The sequence below is a fragment of the Chrysemys picta genome, chromosome 1 (assembly GCF_011386835.1).
Source record: "Chrysemys picta bellii isolate R12L10 chromosome 1, ASM1138683v2, whole genome shotgun sequence".
Lineage (NCBI taxonomy): Eukaryota > Metazoa > Chordata > Testudines > Emydidae > Chrysemys > Chrysemys picta.
Window position 1 is genome coordinate 168,698,977 of NC_088791.1, and position 26,180 is coordinate 168,725,156.

A 26,180-nucleotide genomic window follows, 5' to 3' on the forward strand; every position below is an offset into this window, starting at 1 on the left:
TCAGTCAGGGATGCAAAAACCCACACATCCCAACCAACAAATCTAAACTGACCTAACCCCCCCATAGAAAGACCTATATTGACAAATTAATGCTTTCATCGTTCAGGGAGGTGGTGTTTCTACACCAGCAGAAAAACCTGGCATAGCTCTGCTGTTCTAGCTATGCTGGTATAGTCTCCACACTGTAGACAAGCCCTGAGTAATTGACTGCAGTACAGAAAGGGGTGGTGGGGAGGAGAAGAATGCAGCCAATTCATTCCATTTCACAGCTTCCAAAATGGGCTAATACAGCGGTTCTCAAACTTTTGGGCTGGTGACCACTTTCACATAGCAAGCCTCTGAGTGCGGCCCCTCCCCCCCTTTATAAATTAAAAACAGTTTTATATGTTTAATACCACTATAAATGCTGGAGGCAAAGCGGGGTTTGGGGTGGAGACTGACAACTTGTGACCCCCATGTAATAACCTTGTGACCCCCTGAGGAGTCCCAACCCCCAGTTTGAGAACCCCTGGGCTAATACGATCAGACCAGAGTCTGGGATTTCACTATCGCTTCATTCAGGGTATGTCTACACTTTAATCACTACAGTAGCACCGCTGCATCTGCACTGCTGTAGCGCTTCAGTGTAAACACTAGGTTCTCCCATCAGCATAGGTAATCCACCTCCCCAAGAAGTGGTAGTTAGGTCAATGGAAGAATTCTGTCTACACCAAGGGTTAGGTCAGCATAGCTACATCTCTCAGGGGTATGTGGATTTTTCACACCCCTGAGAGATGTAGCTATGCCAAGGGCGATGAATTTATAATTTTAATAGACAATAGCAACACTTATTTTTAAGCAATCATCAATTTAAATTGTCAATGTTGTGCACAATTATGGGTTTTAAGCATTTTTTCAGTTTAAACTTTCAGTTGTGGGAAATTAAGGGATGAAACAATTTAATGACAGTAGATGTTGAGATTTAAAAAGTTAAAGCATTATAACAATTAGCACACAAACTGTCAACACCCTATGTCAAAATATACAAAGTATATAGCCTTAAATCAAACCAATAAGTTCTCAAGCAGCATTTTTCTTACTTTGCCTACCTCTAAATTTCAATTATTGATGGAAATATTTATGCATCAGTTTGTGCATGTACAGTGAAATCAACGTTTGACATTTACCGATAAAAATCTAATCCTTCCAAGCCTAGTCACACAGTATTAACTGCTAGCCTCATCCTCATTTCAGTTTTTACACCTGTTTTACCTTGACAAGGGATTCTGCTTATCCCTGAGCTGTGCTACAAGCTGTGCTACTTAGCACTAGGCATTCATCAGAAGTAGTCCTACACAGCACAAACCTCAGCAGGGCCTGGGATGGACAAAGGCAGCAAACCTGGAGGAATTTTAAAAGCCCTTTAAATTTTGCATTTCCTTTTAACTGACAAAAACCTGGGTTAGTGGCAGGGAATCAAGAGGAAACTCTGCATGCTCCATTGGCTAGAAGTATAGGGTTAAAACTGATCAGGTCTCTGGTCTGATCTCATTAGCCACAAGGCAATCATGAACTCCTCTGAACTGAGTGAAACCTGAAGACAGCTCACTCAGTCAGAATCAATCCACTTCCATTAACACCGATTACTGTTCCTGATAAACAAGCTTCAAAGTTAAGACAAATCAAGGGAAAGTAAGTTCGTAATAGTTTCAGTCCCATATTGCATCAAGTCTTTCTGGCTACAGCTTTAAGACAGCTACATCATAGAAGCCATCTACTCCCACCATGGAACGTTGGTTATGTTCCCATAAATGCAAAAGACGTCCCTAGTCAGGCTCAGACAAGATCTCAGATCATGATGCCTGCAGTTCACTACACACAAGAGGCAGCTTGTTTCCTTCCAGAAGGACTCAATGAACCTCTGGAAATATAAGCAAGCGTTCATAAAGATACAAGGGAAGAACAAAGAGGATCGAAAACCTTGAAATGAATCTCTCCAGTGTGGGTCTAGCTCACATGCCTTCAACTAGACTAAACAGGTCACAGGGAAGATTCCCAAAAGAGCAAGCTAGCCAGAATGTCAGTGATCTAGGTGGGGCTGCAAGCTTTCTGCATTATTCAATGTTTCCTGTTCTAGCAGATCACAGGAGATGGGACTTTAGTAAGAGTCCGTGACAGTGGAACCAAGGATGGCCCTGTCCTCTTATAGCAGCAGGCTTGTGATGGTCCCATTCATCACGCTTCTCCCCCTTACTCTAAACCAGCTTCAGGGAAAGACAGTATAGACAGATTATTGCAAGTAAAGTTTTATCACTTTTCCTTTTCCACAAAGTGCAATGTCCTCTCTCTCCAGAAGAGCCCCTGCTTCCTACTGCAAGTGGACAAACAACCCAGCAGGTTTCACTGGAAGCAGGTTGTCCCAGGCAAGGGCACATCAGGATCTAACAAGCAAGTTACCCAGATATGAAGCTTCCTAGACGCTCCCTTCGCTTAGGGTGACCAGACGTCCCGATATTTAGGTGTTTGTCCCGCATCCCGACCGATCTTTGGTCGGGACGCAATTTGTCCCGATATTTCGCTCCGCTGACAGCACTCAGCTTTTTATTTACTTTTATTTTTTTGCTCTGCTGCCGGACCCCCCCCCCCCAATGTGTCCCGATATTTTCTTCCTCTCATCTGGTCACCCTATCTTCGCTTACTTATGAAAAGTTGGGTTTTATTTTCACTGCACAAACCCCACTGGGCCAACACAGTCCCTGTGTTCTAAGGGACTGGCTTTAAGCTCTAACAATACATGGGCTCAATACAGGAGTAACTATATGCAGTTCTATGGCCTGTGATATACAGGAGGTCAGACTAGATGAGCTAATAATGGTCCCTTCTGGCCATAAAAATCTATTAATCTATGAGCAATGTCACCATTATATAAATTTAAAGTTCTCATACATTTAAAGGGGTGAAGGGTAGACATTTCAAATGGCTAAAATTTACCAGATCCTTTATAACTTAGCTTTTCCTTCTCCCATGCAGATGGGAGGGTTTTTCTGAGCAAAGAGGTCTAATTGTATAAGTAAGATGAGGTGGCAGTCAATTTGTATAGATTGGAGAAGAGGAAATATCCTATAGAAACTACCTTCCTCATATCCATCCCTTCAAAAAAGGAAAACCCTGTTGAAAAATGATCAGGTAAATCTAGAATCCCCTAGCACCCTCCAGTTTCCCCATTAATGATTGAGACAAAAAAAAATACTTTAAAATTGCCATGTTATGTATTTTCACTTTTTCTCCCCTTATCCTAGATACAAAAAAGAATATTGGCCATTTATAAGCAGAATTCTTACTGCATCTCAACATGCAACACTGGTCTCACTTCTGTACGATTAAATAGACTATTTACACACACAACACATATATCTCTCTGTATTCACATGCATTGGTCCTAGCCTAGGCATCAAAGGCCACATGTGAGTTCTCTGGGTCACATTTGATTCAAGCCATTCCAGTTTGAATTTTTGTTTTGCTTTGGATACGGTGGGATCTCCTCAGTTCTTCCGAATGTCAGCATAAACCACGGATTCCGACTTGTTAATCTTGTCGCTGTGTTGCCCACCGGAATGATCCAATTGCGCATAAATTACTGGGCCCTGAGGACAGAAAAAAAAACACAGAATCAGCGCTTTTAAGAATGGGTTGCACTTCCCTCTCCCTGCTGTAGGGTCTCCTGTGAAAATTCAGGGACAGCAAATGCACAGTCCCTGCTAGCTAATGGAACCCCAAAGCAAGTGGGCTGAGCCTGCACCTATACAAGAAATCTGGTGTGTCACCTTACTTGCAACCCCAGTGTACCATGCAGCACAAGGGCTCATTTTAACTAGATTGGCCGGCGTGTGAAGAATGCAAGGTAAGATCCACAGTTCTGAAATGCATCAGAGTTTCCTCAGACACAGAAAGCTATGAAGAAGATATGTAGCTCGGTCAGATGCAAGCTAGGGTTTAATTTTTTAAGCATCATACTGTGCTACAGATTGCCATTAAGTGATAGAATTCATTTTATGCACTATAACTGCAGACCTTCAAATCCTCAGTACAACTTCCCTTTTGGAATACTGGAGGATCAGTTCCTCAAGTAGAGTGAATGAGTTCTAGCCTGCAGCCAGTGTGATATGATGTAGTCACTATTCACCAGTGAAGTAAGCAACCGGATCAATCCTATGATAGAGTGACAAGGACCACTTAGATGCTGCAGCTAGTGATGACTCAGTAGTTGGTGCACCTCCCTCAGTATTGACCCAGGGCCTTAGCTTGGTTTTAAAACAGAAGATCTAACCATGGGTGTCACCATATTGCTACTCAGGTGCTCCCTTGGCACCTGAGTAGCAATATCAGGCCTGGTGCAGGTCTCCAAATTGTGTTCTGGCCAAAACAGCTCATCTCATTCTCTTGCGGTTTTAAATAGATTTTGTATTCTCCATGGCCTAACCTGTTCTGCTAAACTACTATCATGTTCAGACAGCTGCACTTCAGTGATCAATGAAGGAATCCTCATATGTAGTTTGTGGTTCACACCTAAGAACTTGACAGACACTGCCAAACAATTTTGTTTCAGTGCCCCAGAGGGCAGCAATGCACATGAACCTTCAGAACAGAGGTACTAAATGCTATGCTGAAACCCATAGGTTCACCACGAATACCTGTACTCCCTGAAACGCAACCTGCAGGAATATGAAGTGCAGAGTGGGATGGGGATGGGACTGGAGTGCTCCATATCCCAAAAGCAGGTATCTGAGAAGCAGGCGAAAGGGTGGGAAATTGATTTCAGCATAACGACAACTTCTCAGTTGCAGTGCTAGGATATTGCACTTTCTCAGTGAGTTAGATACAAGCAGGGGCATCATTTCAGAAAATTTAAAGGGGAAGGGAGGGAAGTTGCACACCTCTACCCCGATATAACGCTGTCCTCAGGAGCCAAAAAAATCTTACCACATTATAGGTGAAACCACGTTATATCGAACTTGCTTTGATCCGCCGGAGTGCGCAGCCCCGCCCCCCTGGAGCACTGCTTTACTGCGTTCTAACACGAATTTGGATATATCAGGTCACGTTATATCGGGGTAGAGATGTATCAGCATAAAAACCATGATATGTGATTATATTATATCCTACAAAGTTGGGGGAGGGGCAAAAAGTGGAGCAGACACACACATGGAAAGCTGGGGGAGCAAACAAAGGTGTGGGGATGAAACTGCCCCCTTTACCTGATAGCAAACAATGCCCTGGATACAAGGCTGAGGATGGTGCAGCCATCTGAGAAGTGGTCTCAGCACAACAGAGTCTGCACAGAGTGCATCTACGCTACAGAGACTATACCAGCAGAGCTAAATGACCACAGCTACATAGGCATAACCCCGTAGTGTAGACAAAGCCTAAACCAACTGAAGAGGTTGTTCTGTGTAGGAACACTGCCTGCTTGAATTATGGTAGCTATTCAACAGAAGCAGCGACCTAGTTGCATCTACACCAGGGGCAGGTTAGCACAGCTATGTCAGTCAGGGGGTGGATTTTTCACACCTCGACTGACTTAGCTATGTCAACCTCACTTTTAAGCACAGACCATGCCTCAGTCACACTTACAGTCCGAATGAGAACTAAGAGGAAGCGACTGACTTTGCCCCATTGGGAAAAAAAATTACATCACTAAAAGTGGTTCTAAAACCAAAATATTTCCAAGTCTCTACACCAGCTCTTATTTCCCTTTAGTCACTTTGACTGACTTTCTCAGCTTCCCTGATCTCTCTGGATGAAAGTGGCCTTCACATACCCACTATGGTTCCCTTTCTTTCCTGGGTTTCAAATGTGATTGTGTTGAATCAGACGCCCCTACAATTGACTCTCCAATAGAGTAATTGGAAGCAAGGTGTGAGAAAAGTCTGGCCCTCTCCTGAGAGAGACGCGCTATCTGAAAGCCAGCTCTTGCATGCTTCTGCTCAGCAGCTCTTCAACAACTACTGCTTCCAAAATACTCTATTTCTCTGTTAAAAGAGGAATTGGAGGTTATAAACTACTTCTGGGGGAAATATTTATCAAACTAAGCTAAAAGCCTCCTAGGAAAAAGGGGAGGCAAAAGAAAGTAACAGCGAAAGTAAGGCTGATGCCCTCCAGAGACACATGGGTACTGGAAAGATATAGCTGCCACATACATATACATTATTGAACAGGAAACTGGGAGGAGGAAGGGGAGGAATTCCAAGGGAGATGGTCTAAAGGTTTTTAAAATAAAAAGCTGTCAATATACATCAATTTAATTCATTGGACTGGACAGTAGGCACTGGTGGTTCCTGGCTATTAATCGTGATGCTATCACTACTTACAGTAAGAATGCAGGACTGCCTCACACAAATTAATGCACCTGTACAGAAAGTGCCAAATGACCCAAGAATTTGTTCTTTAGGAGTGAGAAACAGCTCCTTTGCCCCTTAGATACAATTTGGGTATGTGATTGTGAAGCACAGAGGGTTACACACCAATATACTGTAAAGATCTCACCTATTCAGATCACTGCCAACTGTCTGATCAGATCATAAGCTACTAACAGACCTCTCCACCATCTGAGAAAAAATCTCTGCAAACACCCCCTGTTCTGAGGGATTTGTGCTTTACACATCTGTCTGCTGGGTAACTGATCAAATGTCATGTAATTACTCCTGAGAAACAAATGCAATCACATCGGTGAATGCCACTAATGGGACACCTCAGTCTTTTCTTCCATAGCAAAACACTACCCCTGTAGGGGAAGGGGCAGAAAGACTTGCAGAGTTTTCGAAGATTTTAAACTAGAGACAATGGTCCTAACCAGAATATAGTTTGGGGCTGAGGACAACCCAGCATCCCTTTTAAGACACCAGATGTAGTCGGGTTACGTTGACCTTCATTACACAAAGTACAGACATGTTCCCAGACACCCTTCTGCAGACCTCTTTTAAAATCAGAGGGAATATCTCTGAATTTCCATCTCGTTAGTGGTGCCCTGGTATATATTTGGGAAAACATTAAAAACCAGGTTGGCCTAATCATATCCATGACAAAAACCTGTTCAGAAACCTGGTTGGGTGGGGAAGGTAATCCTCAGTTACTTGAATCTATATAGAAAGCTGGTCAATTAAGTTTTAACATATACAAATCCCAAAAGGAGTTTTAATGGATGGTTCAATAGTTTTACCTTAAGCCCAGTTGTGATGGGACTGAAGTTCATTTTAGCTATTCATGAACAAACATATTGCCTCACGCTAACCTGTATATGCATAAGTAGGGCATAATTCAAAGTGAACCAGTGAGGAAGTAGTACAGGGCTATTATTGCGCTAAAAATGTGTCAATGGAGAGCCAGGGAATTACGGTTACTGGAGCAACAGGAACACTGAAATTAAACATACATGAGGCCTGCGAGTCAGACAGCTACATGGACTGTAATGGGTACATGCTCCTAGATTCCTTAAAAAGATGCTAAATAAATGTTCTACAACTTTAAGCTCCAGCTCTAAGTTAAGTATTGGACTGAATAACACATTACAGACAAAACAGTTTCTGTAAGTGTCTGATGAATCTTTGTACTGGCTGTTTGTGCATCTTCATGTAGTATTATGTATTAATCACTAGTGAAATACTATTTGGTTTTGATCTGTGGAGCCAAATTAAAAACTTGTCTCAGGGGAGAGGAACTGAGGCTATGTCTACACTACAGAGCTTACAGCGGTGCAGTTGTACAGATGCAGCTGTGCCACTGTAAGATCTCTCGTGTAGCTGCTCTACGCCAACGGGAGAGAGCTCTCCCATTGACATAATTAATCCACCCCCAACAAGCAAGGGTAGTTATGTTGGCAGGAGAAGCTCTCCCGCCAACATATCACTGCGCACGCTAGCACTTATGCCAGAGTAATTTATGTCGCTCGGGGGGTGGAGGGGGAGGAGTGGGATATTCACACCCCTGAGTAACATAAATTTTGCCAAGTGGTAGCGTAGACATGGCCTGGGTGTGCATGTGAAGTTGCAAGCAAGTTTTAGAGCCAATGCTGCTTCTGCACAGCCAGAAAAGAGTTTGCAAACCCAGGATACAGGAGCTCAGTATTCAAAGGTGCTGACTATTCACTGTATTTGGCATAGTTCGGTAATGGAAGGCATTTGCCTTCTAATTTTCCTGTCAAATACGTTGGAACCCAAACCACCAGGTAGACTGGAGGATAGCTCCATCAATGGAGGGAGGGGGAAGGGAGAGAGAGATAGCTCCATCTATTAGCCCTAGATGATCAGGGACGCAATGCCATGCCCCGGGTGTCCCTAAACCTCCAGTTACCAGAAGCTGGGACTGGAGAACAGGGGATGGATCACTTGAAACTGCCCTGTTCTGTTCATTCCCTCTGAAGCATCTGGCCATGGCCACTGTCAGAGACAGGATACTGGGCTAGACTGACCATTGGTATGACCCAATATGGCTAGTTCTTATGCTAATATGGAAGTTATTCAGACAACAGAAAATTCTTGCACTCAGAATGGATGCTCCTCTCTCTCATCCAAACAATGGCGATGGCAGAATGGAAATAACTAGGAGGAGGATGGAATGAAATACTATGAAACAACGAGGAGGAGGAGGATGGAGTGGGTAATTGAGACAATACATAGTTCTGACCCGATGGAATACACAGAGATCTGCTGGGAAGGAAAGGACAGTGAAAGTGAACTTGAGGTATCCAACTGTCTGAACATTTAGAGAACCAGATGAAGACAACATCTGGATTTCCTGGGTACTGACTGGTAAGATATACAGTGGGCTATCCTGAGAGAGCGCTTCCACAAAATGAAGTTAGAGTTAGAATTAAACATCCAAAAAAAAAAAAAAAAAAACCCCAAAGAAATGAGGTGCTGTGTGCCAGAGCTACCATGTGGATCAATGGAACTGCAGATGCTCAGCTTCTCTGGAAGTAGAGCTACTCAGATTTGAAAAGTTTTGAATAAGCCCCTAGCCTTTATGGCAGCACAGATCATCTTAAAAATGCAAAGAGTTTAAGCCAATGCACTGAGGTCTGCACAAGCCCGCAGATAGCCTGACAATAGTTCTAAGCGGTGTGAACTGTCCCATTTATTTAAAGGGCATCAACCCTTAAGTTTGAGAACCATTTAAATGTCAATATTCGCTTCAATGTAGATCATTTTAACAAACACATTCAAGCAAATGTGTGTCATTTCTGGAGGCAGTGACAAATATTGGGGTGAGAGATGGGGGAGCAGCTAGTTGCTGTTAAGGTTTGCTGAAACAGATGACAAAAAGGGGAATTAAGTTCAAAATCCCCTCTGACCTTCTAAAAGAAACGCATCCCTACTGTAGTACTAAAACCCTTAAACCAAACAAAGCCACTTGCCAGAACTTTCTCTGCACCTAAAAAGTTCAAGTGTTCCCTACCCAGCTAGCAACACCTCCAGCTTTCCCTTTGGAACTGTAAGAATTTAGGCTGTGTCTACACCTCCACTTTCAGCGCTAAAACTTTAGTCATTCAGGGATCTGAAACTCCCCGCCCCCAGTGACAAAAGTTTTAGCATTGAAAAGTGCCAGTATAGAAAGCTACCACCCCGAATGAGGGGTGGTTATTTTTTAAATTGCCAGGAGAGCTCTCCCCCGGCGATAAAGCATGACTACACTGCCCATGTCACAGTACTGCCACAGCCGCGTTGTAACATGGGCAGAGTAGACACTCTGCAGAGTTATGGTCATTGTCAATGTGCTGCAAACTTTCGTAATTTAAAATGTGGGATTAATTTTGTTAATTTAAAACACAGAATAGTGTACTAACTGCACTAGAGGGGTGAGGAGGAAGAAGAGTCCCACAAGATTCTGAGGTCTCTAGTGCTTAAATTAGATCTAATATGCCAAATGGAGCTTTGTAAGACCAGAAATAAGAGCCAGACAAGAGACAGTGGAAAGTGGGTCGGGACCCCTTTGAATGGGGTCACCAGGGCTGGCTTAGACTTGCTGGGGCCCGGGGTTGAAGCCTGAGCCCCACTGCCCAGGGCCAAAGCCCCAGGGCTTCAGCCCTGGGTGGGAGGGTTCATATTGCTGGTCCCCTGCCTGGGGCTAAAGCCCTTGAGCTTCAGCTTTGGTCCCCCTGCCCAGAGTGGTGGTGCTCAGGCTTTGTCCTCCCCCTTGGGGCTCGGGCAGGCTCATGATTCGGTCCCCCCTCCGGGAGTCATGAAGTAATTTTTGTTGTCAAAAGGGAGTCGCAGTGCAATGAAGTTTGAGAACCCCTGGTCCAAGGGCTTGTCTATACAGGAAAATTGACTGGAATAGCTGTTGCAGAATAGATTTCCCCATGGACACTCTGATTCTGGAATAAACTCATCCACATGGGGAGCTATTCCAGAACAACTATTGTGCTTTAAATTCACACCTTATCTTATTCTGGAATAAATTTCCTGTGTACAAAAGCCTGGGGGGAGGGGGGAGGACCAAAAATCAAGGACAGGCAACACCTTTTAACTAACATGTTTTGAAACACTTAGCACCTAGCATAGACATCTTTAAAAAAAAAAATTGGCATTTTGTTTGTCTAGGTTAAGAGGTCTGAGTTAGCTGCTAACCCTTTCTCTAGTTGTACACACAGATTAGTATCTTTTACCTCCATTTAACTAGTCAAGGTTAACCCTAGAGGCAAACCTAGGTTGACCACAATTGGAAAACAGGTTTTCAAATATGTTAAATTCTGTCTACACTAGGTGCTAACACATTTTAAGCTCCACTTAATGGGTTAACTATTGATTTTAAAAATACCTTTTCTCCTAGTCTAGACAAGCTTTTTTTGCTTCATCTCTCTCAAACTATGCCCCTCCCACCACTTCGCTTACCCCAACTCAAACCAACAGCCTCATGCTTCCTGCCTACCTCCTTGCTCAGGGCAGCCCAACATTACTATAAATCTGAAATATTTAATTTTGACTGTAGCTGAAAGGAAAGTTTTATCTTCATTCATCTGTTCTAGGAAGCAGCCAAAAAAAAAAAAAAAAAAAAAATCTATTAATGGATAAACTCCATCCAAAGGGAATACAAAGTGATTTTACAAAGTTAAGAAACAGTTCTGAAAACTACAAGTATGCTCCCTTCCCAATCACTTACAAGTCCTCCAGCTAACACCATGGCTAAAATTCAAAGTCACCAGAAATACAGAGCTATGAAACCACCTAATCTTCCTTTTCAGAATGTCGCACTGTGGCTTTTCATATATGTAGACTGTAAACTCTATGGGCCAGGGACTTTGCCTTCATTCTGCTCTATGAAGTGCTTAGCATGTTTGGCACTACTAACATAAAAGTTTTCATACAGTACATTTAGAGTGTTCATACAGATCACTCGTTTTGATTATGATGTCTCATTTCTTCAATCAGCTCCAATCAGACATCTAGTTATGCATTACAAGGACCTTGTCTACACTACAGGTTACTTCGGTATAACTTGTATCAGTCACGAGCGTGACTAATCCACACCCTTGAGCAACATAAGTTACACCAACCTAAGCATTGGTGTAGACAGCACGATGTCGGTGGGAGGGCTTCTCTTGCTGACATAACTACTGCCTCTCGGAAAGGCAGGAGTTAAGCCAACAGGAGAGCTGTCTCCAAGTGGCTTAGAGCGTCTTCACCAGAAGTGCTACAGCAGCACAGCTGTGCTGCTCTATGTGCTGTAGTGGAGATGTAGTAAGGATCCCTGAACATTTTTGCCAACTCACACCCATATTATATATAGTGTCCCTGTTTGAGAGGTTTCAAGGCTTTCCACTAGATTTTTCCCATAACTCATGAAGGCACTTTTCATTTTCTGTGGGATGATTGTCTAGGTCAGTATCAGATTCTGCCTTCAATTGTTGAGTGGAACCATAGAGGTTCAAAGCCCCAGGAGGGTGAAATGAACTGTTAGAAGTCCACAAGGCTGAATGAACGCACAGGAGCCAAAGGCATCATACTCATAGGCAGACTGTTACTGTTTTGTGCTTCAATTGCATTGACTCACTCTTTCAAAGACAGGCCTATTCACCACTTAGGCTACATCTACGCTGCAGCTGGGAGGCTCAACTCTGGAAGACATATGTGCTAGCTCTGCTTGAGCGGACACACTAAAAAGGCAGTGTGGTTGCAACAGGGCGGGCAGCAGCTCAGGCTAGATGCAAGAGTACAACCCTGTCCAAGATCCTAATACTTACTCAAGCAGCTACCCCAAGCCGTTGCCCATGCCGCCGTGGGCTCGTTACTATTTTTAGAGCACTAGCTTAAGCAGAGCTAGCATATATATATCTACCTGAGCTAGGAATCACACCTCCCAGCTACTGTGTAGACACACAGTCTTAGGGTGCATCTGCACTAGGAAAAAGAGGTGTTCTTACCCCATGTTAACTAACATGGGCTATCTGACATGAAGCAAAATGCTAGTGAAAATAATGTAGTTTTCACATGTAAGAAGATCTTTATTTCAACCTGGGAGCCATGGATCAGCATTCACGTCACACTCCCTGTCAGTATCTGGCCCAAGCCAGGGAAGCTAACGATCCAACCAGCAGACCAATCCTGGTGAATCCTGGTCACGTGTCACCTTAGCATACACTAAGACAACGATGACCACCTCAATCTGCTAACAGAAGTGAAGGCAAAAAACTGCCTTGTCTTCACTAGGGTTTTACCTCACGTCAGTTACCATGTTAACTAACAAGTCTTTTTCTCATAGAGAGCACAAGGCCAAAAGGGATATACATCTCATTGTCAGTTCATTAACGGCTAGGTTGAATCCCTGCTTTTTGGAAAAGCTAAAGCTATGAAGTATAGTTCACAAACCCCAACTACAGCTTTACACCCAATCCCATACAGAGCAGATCCCTTTTCCTCCCAGCTGCTTGAGTACATGGAACAACACAGCCAGCTAATTCACCTCTCCCACCCCACCTTCATCCTCTCCACAACATGGAGCCACCTCTCCCACACCCTGGGAGGTCCCTGCATTGGAGAGTACTGAAATTTACCTGGTGCAATCTGGCGGGCACGTGGTTTACCAAACCCTCTGTGTCGGAGGGGGACTTCCGTGGAGCCTGCTTAACTGGCGACATCAAGCTCTCAGAGGTACTGCAGCTGACGAGGTGGCAGAGCAGAATTTGCAGGACAACGTTCAAGAGATACAAACAAAAAACAGGAACAAAAAACAAAAGCGAGTGATGGCAGGATGAAGTGGCAGGCTATGCCAAAGTAAAAGTGATCACAATGGGTATTGAGACCAGCTCACACGTTCTCCCTGCCTACCCAGTCACTCATACACTTGTCCTCATACATATCACAGCTATTCTCCTCTACCCAATAAAGCCAGATTAAGCCATAAGAACCTGGGAATGTGCTTTCTTGTCCTACATATGAGGCATGAGAGAACATCCAGGTGGGAATACAAACTACTTTCTAACTGTGCACAGGCTAACTAACCCCCTCCTCAGCCCATATCAGTTTGAACTTCACCATTACTACATCTAGCAACAAGAGTGGCAGGAGCCACCAGCTCTTCCATGCTACATAGGTGGCTGCCATCCGTCTTCTGGCTAATTCTTTTGTATTGGACTTGTCTGGGATTCCAGACTAATTCAATCTCTTGCTCTCTGAATGCCAGTTCCTGTAGTGGCTATCATAGTTGTCACAAGTGACAGACTGGCTGGGTCGTAATTGCAGCCCCTTATACTTCTAACAGGACAGATCAAAGAGATTTCACTTAGCAACTCTGGGAACAGTTTTGGGGAGGAGGCCGACAGCTCTGAAGTTAGTTCAGTTAGGTTTGCTTTTCCACCTGCTCCTTTCAATCTCCATAGAAGAGACCGGGGAGAGAAGGTAGAAGAAAACATTCACATATCTGGGATGGACCTGGGATTAAGGAGACCAAAATGAGCAATAGTCCTTTAAAATTTCATTAGGCCACCCCTGGTCCCAGCAGCAGCCCATTCCTCTGAACACTGGCCTCACCTTTCTCCTCTTACCCAAGGATACGCTACAGAAACATGCCACTTCCTGCTATACACAAAACAAATATAGGAACTCCCTTTAACACCACTCTTCTGCCCACTAATTAACCCCTCTCTCCCCCACAATGCCCCACCTCTTACACATACAACACATGCAGCAAATACAAACACATGAATAATGACAATGACATTGAGCAGAATGCAACTCCTCACAGGCCAACCTTTTTGTTATCCAAAGGGTTAATCAAACCTTTAGAGAGCCAGCATCTCAGACACAGGACAGTAAAGAGGGGAATACTGGAAAAAGGGACCTGGAGACCCAGCAGTGAGGAGCTTCTACTCTGGCTGAAATTGACTGAGAGCAGCCCTTTAAATGGCTAAAATGGGTTACAGTAGATTCCTGGGGTTGACTGTGTACTCCTATATGTCTGTATTGTACCTAAAGGTCACAATGCAATTTTAAGAAGTTTGTGCACCTACAGATCACGGTGATGGGTACTTTAGAAATCCATCATTATTGTCACAAAGAGGAACAGGCACTGGGAATTTAGAAGTTTTATTCCCACAGGGAAGAACTCTGAACGGTCTATGTTCTAGTCCACTGGTGAGTTCACGACTAGAAGAGACTGAGGTACGCTGTTTGGAATAAGTAGCTTTCCCACCCCAATAAGACAGAAGACAATGAAACCCAAGCTCCCAATGAAATGTGCCATCCGCTTGCCAACAGTCTGTAACAGGACAATCCAGCACAAGTCACAATGGAGTTATGTTAGCACAGAGCTAGCTGGTTAGTCAGCAAGGGAAGAGGAAATGTGTACACATACACACAGGTATTAACAGCAACCACCAATGTGATTAGTTACCATGGTGTCTAGTGGGACTGGAAGAGGAGACCCAGCCCTGTTACATTCCCAATCTGGCGTCTATATCAGGATCTCTGTAAGGAGAGGAAGATAAGCAGGATCCGATCCCAGCACATCAAGGCAAAAGGAAAAAAAACCAAAGTCAGAATAAGAATGGAGGTTTTGGCACTGCCATGCAGGGGTTCTCAACACCACCCAAATGCCCCCTCCCCACTTTAGTTCAAGACAGAACCATCATCCCAATCTGTGCATTACACTGCCACATATTGGGTTAGTTTTGTTTAAAAATTAGTCCATGAACATTTGATAGTGATATTAACAGCAATCACAGCACATCTGGCCCTCCCCTTAACCAACACATGCAGGGCTGATATGGTCAGTGAAAGCAGTATTAAGTTTAAAGATGACTCTGCTGGAAGGTGACCTATAATAGTTAAATCTATTAAAATTTACAGTGCACAAATATTACTGACCCAACCCTGGCACCCACACTGGCATCCTTCACCTGGAAAACACTCGAGTGGAACAACCTGAAGCAAGGCATTTGAATCCTGATACAAGCACCTTTGATGCGTGTCAGTGCATGCTTCCTTTAGTTATGGGGAAAACACATACAGAAAGAAAGCCAGGCTTTCCACACTGAACTCTGAGCACACACAGCTGACTTCACTTCACTCAGTCTTACCATTGGACTCTAATGAACCCATTTTCTCCAAGGTCTCCAGCTGGGAACAGGGTGGGGTGAAGAAGAGCTCTTTAGACACTGTCACCACTCAAATTAATTGCACCTCTGACCCTGATGGTCTCCTTGAGGTCACGCAACGTAGGTCTCAGGCCTGTAGCTGTTGCCTTTCTCAGAGCAGAATCCTATGAGTCTCTCACTACAGACTGGAGTCCATGGCTGCAGACTCCTACGAGTCACTGTGATCACCTCAATAGGTCTGACTTCAGTTCAGCACCTGATGTTCTGTTCTCTCAGGGGCAGTGTTAGGGTTATCCAGTGACCAGCCAGCTTTCAGAAAGCAACTTACTATCTATTTAGAACAAAAGTATTTGAGAGAAAACATCTTAAACTCCTCATATATATACACACCTAACTTAGTAGGTGGTCACCCATCTTCCACATGGGAGACCAACCCTGGGAGGTCTAATACATTTCAGGTTCTCCTGCAGGGCCTGTTTGTTGGCCACAGTCTCATGCCAGTCAGTTCCCAGATAGGGTTTCTCACAGTTTCAAGTCCCTTGTCTGCTAAGACCTACGTGCAGTTGTTTGGGGTGTAAACCCATCAGCATGAACACTGTATGCCCCAAACAAGTTAGCTGTGTGACTTCCTCCCTCTGGAGACTCAGCCAGAGAGTTAACTCTTAAGGTTGAGATGCAGACAACCTTTCCAGGACTGCACTGGGCCTCTGCAGACAGACTAGGCAATTCCAGAAACATGAGCCAGTTTGTTACTGCTTTTCACCATACACCCAGGGGTCCCGCTGAGGTGACCTCCCACCCAGTAGAGCTGGACCTCTCTCTAGGCCTGATCCCCAGTTTCTGAGCCCACTGCATCCCTGTTAGGCTAATGAATATGCAGACAGCCTGGGTTTGACAGGAAACTTATTTTCCAGCTGCGGGCCCCATACCTGCTCTCCTAATTTGGGTTGCAACCTCAGCATAGTTCATAGCCCCTTTTCAACAACCTGGAACTTCTTCCTATACATTTCAAGTGTCAGTTTAAACTTCAGCAGTAACACATGCTTACATTGCTCATAGTTTCCATCATCCTCTCCGGCCATATGGATGAAAGCTTTAAGGTCTTCCCTGTCAGTAGTGAAGCCAGACACTACCGTATCCTCACGCCCACCCTGTTCAATTCACAACTCATTTAAAAATACACCTGTTCCTAAAGCCAGGTAACAATTTGGAGTCTGCGCCTTCAGAGGAACCAGGGATACAGGATCTGTCTCCACCTCCTGGAACAAGCAAAGCTCAGCACTCTCTCCCCCATTCAAGCTCCAGCTGGCTTTCCTTTTTCTTTCCTGCTGCTTTTCCCTCTCTCCTTGCTCACACTGGTGCGGTTTGTCTTTGGACTGGTACTGCTGTTCCTGGTCCCCAGTCCCCAAGTTTCTGGGTTTCTAAGCGCAGCCTGCCTCTCGCAAGCTGCAGTTTTTTCTCTTCAAATTGCAAGCTGTTCCACATCAACTGCTGAAGTAGTGAATTCAGTCTGGATGAAGCACAGTTGCTGCGTGGGATCCTCCTCTTCTCCACTTCCTGCTCGGAAGCAGTCTCCCAGGTCTCCCTCGACCTCTGCCATCTCTCCCTGAGATCTGGGTGCACCTGCGGCCTTGAAATCTCATTTCTGGGCCTCAGAGTATGGCAGTTCAGTCAGCTGTGCCTTTGTCAGCTCTTGAGTTTAGCTGCCTCTGCATCATTCCACCAGTTGATTTTTCCTAGTTGCTCATAACTCATCTTCCTGGTTTTGTCTTTCCCTGAATGACTGACTTTTCTTGGTGCTTCTTCTACAATACTTGTTTTCACTGCTGTTGGTACTGTTGGAAATTTATCACTGCCATAGATCCCACACCTGCTACCACCACATATGTCACAGTTCCAGAGCTAACTGCACCTCTGACCCAATCATGGTCTCCGTGAGGTTCTCCCCCTTAGGTTTCAAGTTTGAGCCTCTTGCGCTCACCTTCCTTGGGGTGGAATCCTGTGATTCTCTCCCTCTAGACTGGGGTCTTTGGCTGCAGACCCCTGAAATTCACTATGATAGTCTCAGCAGGTCTGACTTCAGCACCTGCAGTTCTCTTCTCTCAGGAACAGCAACAGGGTTATTGAGTGACCCAGTCAGCTTTCATAAAGCAAAGTACTATTTATTCAGAGCAAAAGCATTTCAGAGAAAACATAATTAAAAGCTTATACACAAGCCTAGCTTACCAGGTGGTCACCCACCTTCCACATGGAGAACCTGGTTGGTCTAATAGAAACAGATCCTGTGAAACAGAACTTCTAAAAAATGTTTTGGATACTGTGTTTCATTTAATGGAGTTCCTCATTTTTATATCCTTACATTTCATGTTAGTACCATATAATATGCACTATTGACATGTCATAATATAACAAATTAAAAATAGAATATTTCAACTATTTTATTTTTAAAAATCACTGAGGGCAGAGGTTATTTAGTACGGACTGAAACAAATCAAAGTGTCTCCTGTTTGCATTGTAATGAAACCACTGGAGGGTTCATTCGTCCTTTAAAGCAGGGGTTCTCAAACTTCATTGCATCGCAACCTCCTTCTGACAACAAAAATTACTACATGACCCCAGGAGCGGGGACAGACGCCTGACCGATGCCCGAGCCCCACCCCTTGGGTGGGGGAGCCAAAGCCCAAGCCACACCACCCCGGGTGGGGTGGACCAAAGCCAAAGCCCAAGGGCTTCAGTCCCAGGCCGGGGGCCTGTAACCTGAGCCCCGATGCCCAGGACTTGAAGCCCTCAGGCTTCAGCCCCAGGTGATGGGGCTTGGGCCCCAGCAAGTCTAAGCCAGCCCTGGCGACTGCATTAAAATGGGGTCACGACCCACTTTGGGGTCCCAACCCACAGTTTGAGAACCCCTGCTTTAAAGAAAGATACCAATAATAATGCATAAGCCTAGAGAGCACTGGGAGGAATGACAGTTCCCCAGCTATCGGACTACTGCGCCTCTTGGTACTACATCCCTTTGGGGAGGTCATGATGGCCAGCTGAAGACAGGACTTGGCTGAAATGACTCCTGCCTCATCTCAACCACTTGTGGTCCTTTCACTCTTCCCTCACTCCCCCTCCCCCCCCCCGCACCCCCACCAACACTGGTAAAAAGGGAGTGATCTCTTACCCAGAGTAATGCTTTTTAGAGTTCTTCTTTCTGACGACACACACGATAACCGCGATGAGCAGCAAGACAACTAGAGTCACACCAATGGCTATCGCTACCACCATGCCAGTGGGGAACGCAGGTAGATTGTCTGGGTGGAAAAAAAAGATTCAACACTTTGCTTCATTTTCTAGTTAGTAAAAATGTGAGCCACAAAAAGCCTCCTTCCTCCCTTAGATCCTTTCAGAGCAGGAGGAAGTCAGAGTGTCAAGGGTGAACACATGCAGCACAAACGGAAGAGCTAGCTGAGGACAAGCAGAGTTCCGTCTGTTCTGAGCAGGCATTCTGAGTACTTGACATAAGAACAAAAGCTCCATAAACCAAGGATAGAGCCTGCATTTTAACCAGTCAGAAGTCAAGGAGTGCAGAAGTTAAATGTACAACAAGAACCTTGACTCATGTTACACATGACTTTGTTCTCAGGTACATCTGTGCAAATCCCATTGAGGTAAGTTGGAAAAAACAAGCACATCTGAGGGAAGAAAAGGGCATAAATATCATATATTGAGATCTACTGATAAATAATATGTAGCTGTTGTATCACACTTAAGTAGCATGCATACAGCACAACTATAATCCAAGAGTATACCTGTGAGCAAAGAAAGACTACTTCTAGAGTCTTTGCTAGTGCTTCCTCAACCTTAATACAGCACTGCACATAACTTGAAAAGGAAACATTACAGATATCAAAGAGTGACAATATTACTTTGCTCAAATTGTCTCCAAACACACACCTTTTGAGTGAGGCCAAGTGAACAGCCAGAAGAGTTAAAAAACAAAATGAGTACAAAGATAGTTTATAATGGAAGTCTGAGTTATTAACTACACCATTGCTGTTTGGAAAAGCTATCATACATAATTGCAAGGTTTTCCACACCCCTCACTTGTTTCAAGGTCTCTAATTAAGGCTATAAGAGTTTGAACAAGACAGTCCAGGGTTGCATCTACTTTAGATAAGTGCACCACTGCAGCCTGCCCCAGATACAGTTGAACTAGTCAGGTTTCAAGGGTGCAGAGCATCTGCACTAGGCATTTGTTTCAGCCTACTCATGTACTATGCCCACATAAGGCATTCCCACAGCAAGCACTGTAGGGTATATAGGTTGCTGTACCATAGAATACTGCAAATGCCCAGTACATCTCCCTGTATAAGTGCACTAAGTTTATGGAATATTCACACATTTCGTCTTTCCACATTTTGTTTTGCCCCCTGCATGAGCTGCCCATTCATCGTAAGGGCTAAGGACTAGGTCATCACTCTAGCGGATGTCATGATGAGGCAGCTGCTTCTTCTACATTTATTACAATGGGCACCCTACTTTTGGGGAGTGGGGATATGATGTGCAGAAACCAGTGATGAGCAGATTTTTATTCTTCCCATCTTTTAGTTTTAACTTTGTTTTTTTTGCAGCTGAACTACTTCCCCTCCGTTTCCTTTTAGGAACTAGAAATGAATGGGAGCCATGTGCCCTGGTCTGGAGGCAGGATATCCCCTCTAGGCCATTCCACGTGATCTACTAAGATCATTCCCCACTTAAGGAAGAGGAGCCCCGGGGGATGCATCACTTCTCACAGACAGAAGGGGAGAGATGCTTGAGCACCATGCAGAGATAAGTGGATTTACAGTGGTGTATATGGGAGCCAATAGTCACTTTGTTTTTGTTTTCACATCTGAGAGTGGGAGATGCTGCTGAAGTAGCACCTAGAGAGCCCTAGCACCCCCCCAGTAAAGCACACAGGTGCAGGAAGACATGCCTCTGCATGTCTGCTAACCCACCACTGATTGTCTTGTGTAATTCAGGATAATCCCAAAGAACCATGTTTTAAAATATTAAAAGTTATTTCTCATTATACTTGTGTGCTTTGTGAGAATGGTATCAAAACATTAATTTTTTTAATTAATCAGTATTGATATCAAGCTTATCATGATTCTCTGGATTTTTGTTCCTTAGGGTAAAGGCTGGAGCACTATTTTAAGATTTATAGGTTTTATTAGCCAGAACAGAATTTTTAAGAATAGGTTACAGAAAGCAAGATGCTAGATGATAGTTTTTACAAGATCTAAAAGAATTAGATTTTAACGTTCATGTTAAAATCTATCAAATGCATCTGACTTATGACAGTCTTCTACAAGTAAGCTACCCTAGTTCTACCATATTTGGGGCATGTGGTTTGAGTACTAACACAGGACTATGAATTCTTATCAACTTGTCAATTAAATAACTTGTTGAACTGCAACATTGGTGGAATTGCCTATAACAGTTTAGTTAATAAAGTTGTCAATTTAGTTCAAATGTTACCCTTCCTAATGATACTCCTAGCTAAGATGCAATTCACTCCCAAATATGCAGGTAACAATAGGGTTACCATATTAAGACATTTTTTTTTTTTAAAAGACACTCCACAGGGCCCCGCCCCAACTCCGCCCCTTCCCTGGCCCCACCCAACTCCGCCCCCATCCCAACCCCTTCCCCAAAGTCCCCGCCCCAACTCCGCTCCCTCCTCCTCCCTCCCAGCCACGCGAAACAGCTGCCCGAGCGCTACCGGCTTCACGGTTTGCCAGGCAGCCCCCAGACCTCCAGACCCTGCGCCCCCGGCTGGGCGCTTCCCCAGTGCAGCCGGAGTCCGGGAGGGGAAGCGCCCAGCTGGGGATGCAGGGTCTGGAGGCTGCCTGGCAAACCATGAAGCCGGTAGCGCTCGGGCAGCTCGGCTCTTCAGCTGCACAGAGCTGAGGTGTCTGGGGGGAGCAGCAGCAGCAGCTGCTGCTGCCGGAGCCACTCTCAGCTAAGCAGGGGACAGGGATGCCGGCAAAGCATATTCCTGGACACGTTCGGCTTTTTGGCAATTCCCCCCAGACGGGGATTTGAGGACCAAAAAGCTGGATACGTCTGGGACAATCCGAACGTATGGTAACCCTAGGTAACAATTGAAAACTATTCCTAATTCATCTGAAATTTACCAGTATTGTAGATTTTTATGCTACAAATAGCCAAATTTTCAAACAAAGGTAAAATTCTTTTACTGACAAGCCAAAAAAGAGTTTCTCCCTCCTAACTGAGGGCTTGAAACCACAAGATGAGTCACTTCCAGATTGCTGCTACTAAGGGTATATCTGTGCCAAGAGCAAGACTTGCCGTGACCAGTTTTCTGTTCCAGAGTGAGTCTAAATATATGCAGCAAGTTCTTTAAACCTTAGCTCTCAGTTACTTATTTAGTATTATTTCTAAACAATTGTTAAACTTGTAACTAAAACAAAATGTATAATGCATACCTGTAAGTCCCGTACAGAACTGACACAGCTACATATTGTATGCAGTGTTGAAGCTGTATTGTCTCAAGATGTTAGAAAGACAAGGTGGGTGAGGTAATATATTTTACTGGACCAACTTCTTTTGGTGATAGAGAGGGGTGCTGAGGAAGAGCTCAGTGTAGCTCAAACTTGTCTCTCTCACCAACAGAAGTTGATCAAAAAGCTTTTGAGCTACACAGAGCTCTTCTTCATGACCTTCCGCCCCCCCAAGAAGCTGATCCAATAAAAGATATTTCACCCACTTTGTCTCTCAGATACATGCTTTGAGAAGTACTTAACTTGGTTATATTAAGTTATCACATGGCAAAATATGCATAAAAACCTATTTTTCTGTTGTAATTGATACAAAGGTATCAACATTTGCAAGAACTGATTTCTTAAGATAGAACATTCAGGTACTTAATTTCAACAATGGTGTTCTGACAGCTGTATCTGGTTCTTTTCCCAGATTTCATTGTCTCCCTAGCACTTTTAAAAAAACAGTTAATATGGTATGTGTCTTAGGACAAGATAAGGTGTTGGGGGATAGGGGGGACCCTTCAGTAGGCAGCTGGTGGACTGTCTTTTTGTCCAGATACTTCAGCCTCAAGGATCAAATAACTGAACACAAAAAAGGCCTCTTAGCAGTTACCAATGGGCTGTCTAACCTGTTCTTGGTAAACCCCTTTGTGAGCCAATCAAAAAGTTACCTCCTGCTTCTGACAAAGATTTGCAGTGTTCCATTTGGAATACAAGTGTCTTATGTCACCTTCTAACCATCCAGTGAGAAAATGTGTCCCTTGAATTCCTGCAATAGTTTATTGCTGCTTTGTCCATGGAAAATTCCATGATCTTTGAAGTGGCCAAAAATGGCTTCCACAGTTTACAAACTTTTTTTGGAGTGATATCTGTTTTAGCTCATCCCAGGTTAGCCTTTGATCATTATTTTGGCATTAGCAGATACTTCCCATGGGTCTCCACTGGGTGTAACTGATCACTTAGGTACTGTTCCCAACCATCCTTGCATGTAGCTGCTTGTCTCGCAAAGCTGCAGTTTCTCTGGTTGGCAGTTGTGGGGCCTCTCTGCCAACATCCATTCTGAAGTTCAAAGAAATATCCAATAAATTCTGCAAATGTCCACTGTCTTGCTCATTATGAAGTGGTATAAAGACTCTTCAACTGTTGCAGGATGAAGTAGTTACTGAAGTAACAGACAAGAGAACTGCACACCTTTGTCTCAGCTCCTGATTATTCTTAATTTCAGGTGTAAACTTAAAATTGCTTTTGTACACTAAGCTGTTTGTGTAACTGTTTACCAGCCGATGACTACTCTGTGACCACCTAGGCATTCACTGTTTATAGTGCTTCTTCAAAGGTTTTGCATTATATTCGATGTATCACCATGCTAATTTCCTCCCCCTACTGTTACTCACACCTTCTTGTCAACTGTTGGAAACAGGCCATCCTGATTATCACTACAAAAGTTTTTTTTTCCTTCTGCTGATAATAGCTCACCTTAACGGATTACTCTCGTTATAGTTGATATGGCAACACCCATTTTTTCATTGCCTCTGTGTATATATATCTTCCTACTGTATTTTCCACTGCATGCATCCGATAAAGTGGGTTTTAGCCCACGAAAGCTAATGCTCAAATAATTTGTTAGTCTCTAACAAATTAAGGTGCCACAAGTACTCATTCTTTCTGCTGATACAGCCTAACACGGCTACCACTCTGAAACAAAAAAAATTGTAATACCTCTGTTAGTGATCAGTTACATATATGTTCTTAGTGAAGACCTTCCTTTTTGTTTAAGGTTGCCATAGCAACAAAGCTTTTTCAGACTTGAAGGAATCCAATTTAGGTAACTTTAGAGCTTTTATTAGATCTTTAAAAATTATAATAAACTATCAAACTGATCTATTTTATATCGACTTTGAATTACAGAGTACTTATAGGAGAGAAAGGAAAGAAAAGCCTTATCTGCATAAGAAGTTGCACTGATTTAAATAAATGTGTTTTGTAAAAGTGACTTAGTTAAACTGGTATAAACCCTAGTTAATTTACTAAACTAAGCTAAATTGATTTGAGAGGCTTATATCAAGGGCCAACAAAGGGGTTTGCACTAATTTAGCTACCCCCAAAAACTGACCCTTAAACCTGTGAATCTTGTGTACAGATACGATCTATAATCATAGATATGCATATCAATGCCATCATTAATGAATTCCATATTGATCTGTCCTCACTACACTTGTTGATCAGGGGATACGGATATCACGAGGGCTGGTGATATCTGTATTGTAGGGATGGGCAAGAGAACACCCAGGCACTGCCTAGGCTGCTATCCAGCTTGCCTAGTATTAGGTGAGGTGTTCAGTGGTCAGGCAGAACCAAGAGCCTCACTACTAGTAGTAGCTGAAGGCCCGTGGACTTGCGCAGGTGTCATTCAAAAGTTGTGCATAAAAAGCCAAAAATGTCTGAATTCCAGCCATGACTGAACCTGGTGATATTCTGAACAAAAAGTGCTCTCTCAAGTCATGCTTGTAGCTGTTTCCATCACTTCACACCGATTCAGACATTCTAGGTTTCAGAGTGATATTTGGGTTTATTGTGTGGTGGTCATATTGGGGGAGGGGAGGTCGCCATGCTGTGCTGGGAAAGTTGTTTACATCTGTGCTGGTGGAGAATGGAGGGGTGTGTGCTGCAGTGAGGGGTTGTGTGTGTTTGCAGCTATTGCATATGATGGTTGTGCTGGAAGATTACCTTGAGGTTTGGCCAGGTAATACACCATTTGTGCAGTCTCCCTAATACAACCAATGAAATTGTTCCATGCAGATTAGCTGTAGACCAAGGGTGGTAATTGGTTGAGTTATCTCTGAAAGCACAATGGTCTAGGACTCTTGGCATGGCATAGACATGTGCCTTACTGTAGCTGTACGCCACAGGGATGTAATTAAACTCAAATGGCTGAGAACTTAAATTGGACAGTAACATACCATAAAACCAAGTGGATTATTCAACCAGGTGATATTCTCAACAAAGATCTCACACACATTTGTAGCTGTTTCCACTGCTTCACACTGACTCAGACATTTTAGGCTCCAGAGTGACACTCCAGGAATCTTTTTATAAACTGTATTTGTATTACGATAGCACCTAGGTGGCCTTGCTACGGACCCGAACTAAATTTCTAGGCACAATACAAACACAAAACCAAGACAGTCCCTGCCCCAAAGATCTTTATAATCTAAGTACAAGACAAGACCATGCAGACAACTTGACATGACAGGGAAGGTGCTCTCAGCTGTAAAAGTGGCCAGCAAAGGTTGGTCAGGAGCATTGTGGGATGCCGCTGGGAAAACCAAGTAAACCAACACAATTACATAATTTGCACTTGCTGCCTATGCTAGCTCTGCACTGGTCGGGGACATCAGCCTTGCTCAGAGCAAATGTAATTTCAGAAGTGGTCTGAACACCTGTGCACTGGAACTAGCAACGCTGAGGATTGATGTGTGGTGTTACAAGCCTGCCAGGAAATTACAATGGTAATTTTTTTTAGCGTAGGTCCAAGGTGCATTCTCCAACAGGACTGTGCCCAACTCTCCTCCTTATTCCCCAATGATATAGACAGCACTGTCACAGATATGGCAATTTCCTGCAACATCCTGGACAAACTTTACTGAATTCAATCTTTTAGGAGTTCACTGTATTTATCTATTATGGGACTGTGATGTCTCCGGTGGGGGGAAGACACATGACTAACGTAAACCCTGAGAAGTGTTATGCATTTCAAAGGATAATATGTAGGGCCATACCAAATTTACGGCCATGAAAAAATGCGTCACGAACCGTGTAATCAGGTCTTTTGTGTGCTTTTACCCTATACCAAGGGTAGGCAACCTATGGCATGCGAGCTGATTTTCAGTGGCACTCACACTGCCCGGGTCCTGGCCATCAGTCTGGGGCTCCGCATTTTAATTTAAATTTTAAATGAAGCTTCCTAAACATTTTAAAAACCTTATTTACTTTACATACAATAGTTTAGTTATATATTATACACTTATAGAAAGAAACCTTCTAAAAACATTAAAATGTATTACTGGCACACAAAACCTTAA

At 43.8% G+C, this 26,180-nt stretch overlaps 1 protein-coding gene across 6 annotated transcripts in view; it reads right to left on the reverse strand.

The window, feature by feature from the left end:
• Nucleotides 1-3,226: 3,226 nt before the first annotated feature.
• MPZL1 (myelin protein zero like 1) overlaps nt 3,227-26,180 on the reverse strand; it is a 43,953-nt gene continuing 20,999 nt past the window's right edge. For 4 of the 6 annotated variants that reach the window (XM_065589418.1, XM_065589426.1, XM_005283681.4 and 1 more), the window contains 3 exons: nt 18,732-18,861; nt 13,025-13,130; nt 3,227-3,623 (listed from right to left, as the gene is read on the reverse strand). In XM_065589418.1, coding sequence (XP_065445490.1) covers nt 3,522-3,623; nt 13,025-13,130; nt 18,732-18,861 — 338 coding nt within the window. In that variant the 3' untranslated portion in view covers nt 3,227-3,521. Of the gene's footprint in view, nt 3,624-13,024; nt 13,131-14,862; nt 14,937-18,731; nt 18,862-26,180 lie in introns of those variants that run through there. The other 2 variants (XM_065589429.1, XM_065589432.1) reach the window with 2 other exon arrangements.